The sequence below is a fragment of the Bufo gargarizans genome, chromosome 2 (assembly GCF_014858855.1).
Source record: "Bufo gargarizans isolate SCDJY-AF-19 chromosome 2, ASM1485885v1, whole genome shotgun sequence".
Taxonomy (NCBI): Eukaryota; Metazoa; Chordata; class Amphibia; order Anura; family Bufonidae; genus Bufo; species Bufo gargarizans.
This window is the reverse complement of record NC_058081.1, coordinates 509,558,559-509,570,729: the sequence shown is the minus strand read 5'-3', so window position 1 is coordinate 509,570,729 and position 12,171 is coordinate 509,558,559. Positions and strand designations below refer to the sequence as shown.

The 12,171-nt window shown below is 43.1% G+C and overlaps 1 protein-coding gene across 1 annotated transcript in view; it reads right to left on the bottom strand.

Moving 5' to 3' along the window:
* The window catches only part of PRMT8 (protein arginine methyltransferase 8), a 285,445-nt gene extending 275,250 nt beyond the window's left edge, over nucleotides 1-10,195 (bottom strand). The window contains exon 1 of the mRNA XM_044277941.1: nucleotides 10,127-10,195. Coding sequence (XP_044133876.1) covers nucleotides 10,127-10,195 — 69 coding nt within the window. The remainder of the gene's footprint in view (nucleotides 1-10,126) is intronic.
* Between the last annotated feature and the right edge of the window lie 1,976 nt (nucleotides 10,196-12,171).

The following is a 12,171-nucleotide window of genomic DNA, read 5'->3' as shown; positions in this document are numbered from 1 at the left end:
TGCCACTCAGGTCTGTAACATTTGACCAACCCAGCTCTCCTACATCAGGCAAACCTAACTCTGCAGTATATAACCAGGCTGGCAGTCACTTTCATCAGACACTCAGCTTTGCAGCATCTGGACTTAAGCTCTGCTACATCTAACAAACACTAACATATAACATCTGACTACTTAGCTCTACTATATCATCAGACGTTTTTGTAGCGTCTTAAACTCAACCTCCTACATCTGACAAACCCAGCTGCATGATAGCTGACAGCACATCTACTACATCATCCGATATACTGGATTTAGATCTGCAGCAGCTGCACAAACTGAACTCAAAAATACCATCAGATATATTCAGCTCTGCTACATCGGAAACTCAGCAGTGCAATATCTGACTGACAAACGACCAGTATCTGACAGCCTCAGCTTTGCCACAGCTTTGCCTGACTCAACCTGGCATCCTTTGCCACAGAAGACAAACACAGGTCCACAATACATTACAAACGCAGAGCTGCCACATAATTAGACATTCTGAAGGTATGGCCATCGCAAAAGGAGAGACTATTAACTGCCTCCCGACCGCCTAACGCAGGGATGCATCCTGCGGGCGGCCGGGTTATTCCTCCTTGACGCGTCGGTGCGTCATCTCGCGAGACGCGAGATTTCCTGTGAACGCGCGCTCACAGGAGTGCGCGTTCACAGGATCGCAAGGTAAACTAGTTGATCTACAGCCTGCCAGCGGCGATCGTTCGCTGGCAGGCTGTAGATGCGATTTTTTTAACTCCAAAAAGGTATATTAGACGCTGTTTTGATAACAGCGTCTAATATACCTGCTACCTGGTCCTCTGGTGGTCCCTTTTGCTTGGATCGACCACCAGAGGACACAGGTAGCTCAGTAAGTAGCACCAATCACCACACTACACTACAACCCCCTGGTCACTTATTAACCCCTTATTAAACCCTGATCACCCCTGATCAGGGGTTCAGACTCCCTGATCACCCCCCTGTAAGGCTCCATTCAGACGTCCGTATGTGTTCTGCAGATCCACGGATTCGCAAAACACTGACACCGGCAATGTGCGGATCCGCACATTGCCAGAACTATATAGAAAATGCCTTTTCTTGTCCGCAATTGCGGACAAGAATAGGACATGTTCTATAGGCTCTACAAAAAATGCAGTGTTCGCCCGATCAGGCCTGATCTTGTGCGCACACTTGCGTTCAGTCCGCCCCACTGCAGTGACAGAATTGTTTTTTTTCTGATCACTGCAGGCGCTATAAAGATCACTTTTAAGGGGCATGGCGAGTTCATAGAAGAATTTTTTTGGGGCACAAGTTAGCGGATTTTTTTAGAATTTTTTTATTTTTCTTACAAAGTCTCATATTCCACTAACTTGTGACAAAAAATTAAATATTACATGAACTCACCATACCCCTCACGGAATCCAAATGCGTAAAAATGCCCTGTGAAATCCTAGAGGTACTCATTGGAATTTGGGCCCATTTGCGCACCTAGGCTGCAAAAAAGTGTCACACATGTGATATCGCCTTACTCAGGAGAAGTAGGGCAATGTGGTTTGGAGTGTAATTTTACATTAAACCATGCTGGGTGAGATAAATATCTTTGTAAAATGACAACTTTGTGTAAAAAAATGGGAAAAGTTGTCTTTTACAGAGATATTTATCTCACCCAGCATAGGTATATGTAAAAATACATCCCAAAACACATTGCCCTACTTCTTCTGAGTACGGCGATACCACATGAGTGACACTTTTTTGCAGCCTAGGTGCGCAAAGGGGCCCAAATTCCAATTTTTTACGCATTTGGATTCCAAACTACTTCTCACGCTTTAGGGCCCCTAAAATGCAAGGGCAGTATAAATACCCCACATGTGACCCCATTTTGGAAAGAAGAAACCCCAAGGTATTCCGTGAGGGGTATGGTGAGTTCATGTAAAATTTTATTTTTTGTCACAAGTTAGTGGAATATGAGAGTTTGTAAGAAAAAAATTATAATAATTTTCCGCTAACTTGTGACAAAAAATAAAAACTTCCATGAACTCACTATGCCCATCAGCGAATACCTTAGGGTGTCTACTTTCCGAAATGGAGTCATTTGTGGGGTGTTTCTACTGTCTGGGCATTGTAGAACCTCAGGAAACATGACAGGTGCTCAGAAAGTCAAAGTGCGTAAATTAATTTTTTTGCACCATAGGTTGTAAACGCTATAACTTTTACTCAAACCAATAAATATACACTTATTGCATTTTTTTTAATCAAAGACATGTAGAACAATAAATTTAGAGAAAAATGTATATAGAAATGTAGTTTTATTTGAAACATTTTACAACAGAAAGTAAAAAATGTCATATTTTTTCAAAAATTTGGTCAATTTCGATTAATATAAAAAAAAAGTAAAAATTTCAGCAGCAATTAAATACCACCAAATGAAAGCTCTATTAGTGAGAAGTAAAGGAGGTAAAATTCATTTGGGTGATAAGTTGTATGACCGAGCAATAAACCGTGTGTAGTGCAGAATTGTAAAAAGTGGTCTGGTCATTAAGGGGGTTTAAGCTAGGGGAGCTGAGGTGGTTAAAGAAGGTTTTCCTGGACGTAGATATTAATGGCCTATCCTCAGGATAAGTCATTAATATTAGATCAGTACCTACACTGAACAAAAATATAAACGCAACACTTTCGGTTTTGTTCCCATTTTGCTGAACTCAAAGATCTGAAACATTTTCTACATACACAAAATACCTATTACTCACAAATATTGTTCACAAATCTGTCTAAATCTGTGTTAGTGAGCACTTCTCCTTTGCCGAGATAATCTATCCCACCTCACAGGTGTAGCATATCAAGGTGCTGATTAGACAGCATGAATATTGCACAGGTGTGCCTTAGACCAGTGTTTCCCAACCAGTGTGCCTCCAGCTGTTGCAAAACTACAACTCCCAGCATGCCTGGACAGCCTTTGGCTGTGCGGGCATGCTGGGAGTTGTAGTTTTGCAACAGCTGGAGGCACACTGGTTGGGAAACACTGCCTTAGACTGCCCACAATAAAAGACCACTCTGAAATGTGCAGTTTGATCACACAGCACAATGCCACAGATGTCGCAGCGTCTGAGGGAGCGTGCAATTGGCATGCTGACTGCAGGAATGTCTACCAGAGCTGTTGCCCGTGCAATGAATGTTCATTTCTCTACCATAAGCCGTCTCCAAAGGTGTTTCAGAAAATTTGGCAGTACATCCAACCGGCCTCACAACCGCAGACCATGTATAACCACACCAGCCCAGGACCACCACATCCAGCATGTTCACCTCCATGATCGTCTGAGACCAGCCACCCGGACAGCTGCAGCAACAATCGGTTTGCATAACCAAAGAATTTCTGCACAAACTGTCAGAAACCGTCTCAGGGAAGCTCATCTGCATGCTCGTCCTCATCGGGTCTGGACCTGACTGCAGTTCGTCATCGTAACCGACTTGAGTGGGCAAATGCTTACATTCGATTGCATCTGTCATGTTAGAGAGGCGCTCTGTTCACGGATGAGTCCTGTTTTTCACTGTTCAGGGCAGATGGCAGACAGCGTGTGTGGCGAAGTGTGGTTGAACGGTTTGCTGACGTCAACGTTGTGGATCGAGTGGCCCATGGTGGCGGTGGGGTTATGGTATGGGCAGGCGTATGTTATGGGTAACGAACACAGGTGCATTTTATTGATGGCATTTTGAATGCACAGAGATACCGTGACGAGATCCTGAGGTCCATTGTTGTGCCATTCATCCACGACCATCACCTCATGTTGCAGCATGATAATGCATGGCCCCATATTACAAGGATCTGTACACAATTCTGGAAGCTGAAAACATCCCAATTCTTGCATGGCCAGCATACTCACCGGACATGTCACCCATTGAGTATGTTTCCGATGCTCTGGATCGGCGTGTTCCAGTTCCTGCCAATATTCTGCAACTTCGCACAGCTATTGAAGAGGAGTGGACCAACATTCCACAGGCCACAATCAACAACCTGATCAACTCTATGCGACGGAGATGTGTTGCACTGTGTGAGGCAAATGGTGGCCACACCAGATACTGACTGGTTTTCTAACCCCCCCTTCCTGGATGCAGAACCATTCACATCAACGGGGCCGCAAAAGACGCAGACAGCACACTGTGAGCTGTCCGCATCCGTATGTCCATTCCATGACATCCGCAAAAATATAGAACATGTCCTATTCTTGTCCGCATTATGGACAAGGATAGGACTAGTTCTATTATGGGCAAAAATGCGGAACACACACGGCTGGTATCCATGTTTTGTGAATCTACAATTTGCTGACCGAAAAACAGGCAACATTCGTGTACATGAGCCCTTAGGATAGCCCATCAATATCTAAGTCCAGGAAACACATTTAAGGACAGATATGAGTTCTCCATTTCCAATTCTGGTTTTGGCTTTAAAAGTTGCAATGAAAAAGCCGAATGTGGCCGTACCCTTAGCTGTGCTACATCTGAAACTCATCTACAAACTCCACTATGCCAGATCTGACAAACTCAAGTCTACTACAACATCAGGTGCACTCAGTTCCACCACATCTGACAAACTCAGATGCCCAATATGTTACAAGCTCAGCCACATTACAGCATATCTTCCGGTGTACCCAGCCCTAGACATCTTATCAAACTCTGCTCTGCTGCACCATATGACCTACTTAACCCTGCAAAACATAGGAGTTTCGGGCAACACAGCAACTCAGTTCCTATCAAACATTGCACAATAAACGACAATCTCCTCTTTACTGTATCAGACATAATCAGCCCTGCAATGTCTAAAACTCAGCTCTGCTACATCTGACAAACGCAGATCCACAAATGTGACCAACTCAACTCTACTACATTACGTGCCTGACAATTGATATGACACTTCTTCAATGTCCCTGGAGAAACTTTAATCCTCTTTCACAAATAGGACATCTTTTTGCAGGATTTTTCTGCGACTGAAACTCATTTCGACTCCCCTGAATGGGGCTTGCAGAAATCCATTTGCTTTTCGCCAAAACAAACCCCATTCAGGTGAATGGAACTAATCTTCCGTCACAGAAATTTCTGCCACGTGTAGAGGCACCCTTTATATAAAGAGACATGACTTCAATCATTATCAGCAGTGTTCTATGGAGCTGCAATTCACTGCAGGGCATCAGAGCTATGAATCTCTCTGACACCAGCCGCATTGTACAGCAGAGCTGGCTTGTGCCCCCTCCTCCTGTCCTGCAGCACCCTGGAGAGCTCCTGGCTGCTCTGCGCCTGCGGACTGGCACGGGCTCCATGGGCTGCTCTTCTGCTCTCATCTTGATGCAGGACTCGGCTGCAGCAAAGCCAATTAGCTGATTCCCTGCATGCTGGGTAGTGCTGCCAGCAGGGCTCTTTAATGGGCTGAGGCTCCCGTATACCATACAGCTTGCCCTTAATGGAACTTACCATAACCCTCCTCCTATTCACCACTTCACCACACATGTAGCAGAGCTTAATTGGCTCATTAATGCTCTTGAGCTGCATCATAATTCAATGATAATGAAGCAGTTTTACCTGCAGTCCTATGTAAAACCACATGAAGTGCTGCGCTGCATTCTAAGCTTGGCTATAAAACACCCTGACAAACTCAGCTCTGCTGTGCATGCTTTTTTGATAGTACAACCAATACCCAGACTTTTATCACTGTGTCAGAAGCACAAGGCTCCAGCCTACTGGCTGATTGGATAGGACAGCTCATGTCAATGATATGTATATGATAATGTCTAATTGACCTCCTATGGCACAAGTTGTGCATGTACGGATATAGAAATCGTCGACACCAGGGGCGTAACTACCATAGTGGCAGAAAATGCGACTCCTATGGGGCTCAGGGCATGAGGGGGCCAGTTGGGATCATCTCCTCTTCTACTGGGGTGAAAACTTGGTCAGGACTCTATCCTCTAAAGGAACAACTTTTAGCAAATGAAGCAGTGGGAAAAATGGTCCAAGGGTCATAGAAAGGGGTTTAGGCGGAAACCCTTCTGTCCTGTGAGGGGGGCCTGGTTTGATCCTTGCTATGGGGCCCTTTCTTCTCCATGTACGCCACTGGTCCACACAATGGCAAGAAACTTTGAATGGACCTTTTCAATGGCTTTTGTGACGTGATGACGCGCCATGATGTGATGTCACACTCCATCTGTATGTGGCAATTTATATGGGCCCTTAATGTATATGTTCCACCCTCTGTTTGTTGTGAAGCTCCCACCAGAGTCATACAAGCTCACGCAAAAACGCAAATATGTGACAAATGGAGAGCATTCAATGTTTCGCCCATTCCCGTCGATAGAAATGGCTATTCCGCAAATATGAACTGGGACAGGACCCGTGCTGAGTGGATTAGGCACACGGTTCCATGAAAAAAATACATGTGCATGACCCCATAGAAATGAATGATGCAAAACTTAAAAATTATGGGTGAAATAGATTATTTGCCCTGGTAAATAGTGCCATGCAGGGTTTGTTTTATGACATCATATACCGCCTTGATTAATGGTGCCGTACTGGTCCCTGATGAATAGTGCCATACTGAGCCTTGACTAATATTGCCATACACTGGACTATTGAACATTGCAATTCACTGCCTTGGTTAATAATGGCATGCAGTGTTTGTAACAGCCACATGATTCATATTGCCATACAATACTTTGATTAATAGTGCCCCTCACTGCCATGATGAAAAGTGTTATACAGAGCCTTGATTATCTTGCCATACACTTCCCTGATGCCATACACTGGACTAATCAGCATCGCCATAAAGTGCCTTGATTAACTGTGCTCTTCACTGCCATGATGAAAAGTACACTATAGAGCCTGGACTAATAGTGCTATACAGTACCCTACTGAATAGTGCCATACGTTAGTCTGATGAAGTGCCTTGATTAACAGTGTCATACAGCCCTTTAAACGTCTCATGATGAATATTTACATACAGTGTCTTTATTAACAATCCCCTTCACTGCCATGATGAAAAGTACACTATAGAGCCTGGACTAATAGTGCTATGCAGTACCATACTGAATAGTGCCATACGTTAGTCTGATGAAGTGCCTTGATTAACAGTGTCATACAGCCCTTTAAACGTCTCATGATGAATATTTACATACAGTGTCTTTATTAACAATCCCCTTCACTGCCATGATGAAAAGTACACTATAGAGCCTGGACTAATAGTGCTATGCAGTACCCTACTGAATAGTGCCATACGTTAGTCTGATGAAGTGCCTTGATTAACAGTGTCATACAGCCCTTTAAACGTCTCATGATGACTATTTCCATACAGTACCTTGATTAATAGTGCCGTTCACTGCCATATAGAGCTTTGGCTAATAGTGCTATACAGTACCCTACTGAATAGTGCCATACATTCTAAAAAAATAGTGCCAAACAGGGACTTGATAAATACTGCAATACATTGGCCACATGAATCCTTAATTTTGCCTTGATGAATGACACCATACAGTAGCCTTGATGAATACTGCCATATGGTGCCCTAATAAATAGTGTCATATGGTGTACTTCATGCACAGCCCATGTAATGCCGTAGCAGCCCCGTGATCAGATGATTGTGACTGGTCTGGCTTCAGAAAACCCAGGCAATCTGGAGTCCACTATAGAGAGCCACACATATGTATGGCCAGCTCTGTTACTGTCCCCAAGGAAGAAAGATGTTTGTAGGTATTACAGGCTGGCAATTCAAATGAATAGTCATACTTGTAATACAGGAGTCCACTGTTTGTAGAAGCTCTCCTAGAGGCATCGATAGCATATTCTAGGACCTCCACCTGTGGAGAAAGCAGGGCTCCCCTTTACTGCCTCATCTACAGAATGTGGCCATGGTGGCAGCAAAAAAAAAGGAGAAGCTTGGCCATGCATATATGCAGTTCTTGTGGTCTACGGGTCAGGTTAGGTTCACATCTGTGGGACGTTTCTGTTTTTCTGTTCTGGTGGGAGCACTGGATCCAGCATATGACGGACACCAATGGTGCCTGCTGGACCCCATTCACTATGATGGGTCCATCAGGTTGAGAATTCTGCTGGATAAAACGGCGCTGGAAGCAGTGGTGTTATCATACATTTTTTTTGTGGGAATTCTCAAAGGAGGCCCCGAAACTCAGATGTGAACATATGGGGGTCCTTTTTTTAATACTGCTGTAAAGTAGAACTGGCTTAGTTGCCCATAGCAACCAATCAGATTCCACCTTTCATTTTCTAAAGCAGCTCTGAAAAATGAAAGGTGGAATCTGATTGGTTGCTATGGGCAACTAAGCCAGTTCTACTTTAAACCAGTTTTGATAAATGACCCCCTATGTTTTTTTCTGTTTTATTTTTTTCTTGGACCATAAAAGACCATGCCCCACACACAGTGTTTTTGTAGTGCCATTTTAGGACAGTTTCCTAGTGTTTTTTGATCTCTTTGGCTTTTTTTTTCCTTTCAAAGGGCAGCAAGCCCCAAGTGTGGTCTTCAGACGTTTTTTCAAAACAGCTTGTAAAATGACTTATGACTTTCATGGTGTTTTTTACAAGCCTCCCTAAGAAAGGCGTGGAAACACCCTGGCCCCCATAGATTAAGCAACTGATCTAGATCGGACATAACTAGAGGGCTGCAGCTACACATAGAGGGGGATTTATCAGATCTGGCACAAAAGAAAACTAACTTTGTTGCCCATAGCAACCAATCAGATTGATCCCTTACTTTTCCAAAGGAACTTTGAAAAATGATAGGTGGAATGTGATTGGTTGCTATGGGCAACCAAGCTAGTTTGATTAATCTCCTCCATAGACGTTTTGTAGCTCTTGTAATTGATATTAACTTATAGAGTGACCATATCACCTAACTTTTTGGACAATTAAAGAGGGACACTTACAGCTCATTATGTGAAAGATATAGTCAAGGGCTCTGGCACGTCTGACATGTCATTTATTTTTATTTTTTAAGCTGGAATACCCTTTTAAATATTAGCACAAATCTCTTATCTATCTATCTAATATTTATCTATTATCTATTTAATAACTATCTATCTATAATTTATCGACTATCTCTCATAACTGTCTATCTCATCTATCTACCTATCTATAATTTATCGACTATCTCTCTATAATTTATCGACTATCTATCTGATATCTATCTATCTATCATCTGTCTATCTATCTCATATCTATCGATCTTTTATCTATTATCTATCTCATAACTGTCTATTATTTATCTATTTATCTATCTCATATCTATCTATCATCTATAATCTCTACCTATCATTCCTATTATTTCTATTTATCTATCTATATACTCACTCCATATTCCAATACTCACTAGTACATACACAATGGACTCCCTAATAAACAAGGTCAGTAAATGAATGCCCCCTGCTGACTGCATACATATACAAGACCCCACTCCCCCCTTACTACAGGAATACATTTCAACTGAATATACCAAGCAATTTCCTTAAATGCAATAACCCCCAGCAGAAACACCACATACCAACCATACACATGGCATAGGTCTGTCTGTGCTGCACCTGTACCGCATCCATTCTGCACAGCCACCAAGCACACCTTATGACAGCTCTGAGCACAACCTCCCCATTCACAAGTCCTGCATTCTCCACTATGTCAAGGACACGATGTGCCAGTCTCCCTGTCTGAGCTGCCTAAGCAATTGGCAAGTGTACCCCTTCCCCTCCTCCTCCATACTCACAGCACAGCTCTGCATCCTATGTAAGGGCAAGCATTGCCTACACATATTCATGTCACTGCTGCTCCATACAATGGCAATGCGGCTTCTTCTGCCTGCATCCACAACGTAGGTCACTCAGGGCACGAGAACCCTCAGTCTATGGAAATTCCTCTGCATTGCAAATCCCATAGCTTCCTACACATCCCAGCTGGAGATGCAGCAATGGTTAATGCCCCAATATCAGTCAGGGATGAGCAGTGACTCAGCCATTGACACCAGTGGTTACTCATGCATCTAGTGAGCCCTCCACAACACCCCATATGCTACAGTATCACACATTCAAAGTTCACATCTCCAGGAACCTCGATGCTGCATCTCAAGACATACCTCCACATTCTCTGCTTCAGCCATCTTCCTCCTCAGGAGCAAGCAGCGGGAGGAGTGCTTAATTCCCATAAGAGCCAGTGAGTTCCTTTATCTTTTACTAATGATATTATTGACAAATGTATAAAAAATAAATAAAAATAGCAATGTATTTCCTTATGCTCTTCGCCAGATCTTCACTTGACTTCTCAACTCAAGTTCTCACAAAGTTCTCCTCCTCTTCAGGTGTCCACAACTTGCACTTTTTAACTCTTTAGATAACCTCCGATGAAAAAAAATCTAGCAAAAATGGCATGACCTGAGGTTGCAGGGTGGTGAGGAACCTTGATGGATCACAACGTGGTCTGCTGGTAGCCGATGAAGAGGACCACCTCCACCACCGCAAGTTCTCCAGATGTGACTTGAAATGCTTTGTTCTTAGCAGCAATTGAGTCAAGTGCTTTTATTTCTTCTGGGAAAACTTAGTAGGAAACCAAATACTGCTTATTATAAGAGGCTGTATATTACTTCCATGAGCAGATCCTGGTACACAAAATGAAATCCTCTTGCAGCAATGATTTTTTTCCTCCTATCTCTGCCTCCAGTGCTCCTGGTTATGTCTATATCCTCTCTAGAATAAAACAGCCTCCATGAACTTTTCTTAATAATCTCCACTTCCTAGTAGTGTGGATGGAGCTGTGCAGATTACAGATCCTGTAAATTTGTTCTTTCTGGGTCAGCCCCATTAACTCCTTAAAGTCCCTCTCATTCTGATTGGAGAGCTGGAATGTCTGTAGCCCCTGTGCTTCTTCTTACTTGATTGACTTTTACCTAATGAGCACTGGATCCCACATAGGACAGGATGTCCCTATAGCACAGGGAGAGGAGGTGGCCACCTAAATACATAGGATGCTCTGCAGTCTCAATTTCAATCAGTTCTATAGAAATACAAGTGCAGATGTAGCAGTGCTGAAGTCCTCATCTCACTCTTCCTGTATGCACTAAGTTTGGATAATGCAATAGAATTGTCTTCTGTTTTATAGGAAAAAATTATGGTGATGCTACCAAAGGGGCAACTTCTTCCACATCCATACATAGCTTGTAGGGATAAATATACAGTAAATGAGTCTTTAGGGTAGCACTGCTGACATTTAGTTCTACAAATGCCATAACTTTCTACCTTTATCCAAAACCTGCATCTATACCTGTTAAAGGGACACTATCTGGTCCCCTCTCTGAGGGTTGTATAAGATAGACAGGGATTTTCGATCTCTGGGATGTGTAGTTTCCATGATCTAATTCACTGTTTTCATGGAAAAAGCTTTTTAACTGCTGTCAGGATAGAGAAAGCCCATCAGTCACACAACATGATTGACACCTGTATACACAGGCACACAGGAGAAGCTGTAAATCACTGTGTGTGGGCGGTTGGAGGACTCACAAGCTTTTACTACCCTGACAGCAATTAGATAGTCTGCCACCTCCAAATTCAGTTTCAAGGTAAGCATACTGCCATGTAGGTTAAGTACCACCAAACCTTACCATACCTTTGTGGTAAAAATCCTCTAATCCTGACAAACGGTCATGAAAATATGATTTTCAGTGCACCGAGGGAGGGGTCACTTCATTCAGTGCATCTTGCATCCCTTGTGTCATCAGTGTCGGCTCTAAAATCTCAGGGTCTGTCAATTAAACAAGAAGGGTAGGTACTGGGCAACGTTGTTGATGGAGTGCACCAAATGGAGTGGCCTCGCCCCACAGTTCACCAAAATCCTTATTTGCAAAAAAATACACTTTCAGGATTAGAAAAACAGATATTCTCAAGAAAGCTATGCATACATTTTGGGGCACCTGCTTACTTTGAAGGTCACAGACGCCCTTTAAACAGCTTCTTGCGTGAAAATACTAAACCAAATCATGGAAAACTATACATCTTAGAGCTCAGCATTTCCCCCTCTGTTCTATCACCCCCCCCCCCCCCCCCCAAGAAATCACGAGGATACATATATGAAAACTGTCAGAATTTTTATTAACATTAATATGAATTAGAAACTGGCATAGGCTTGTAT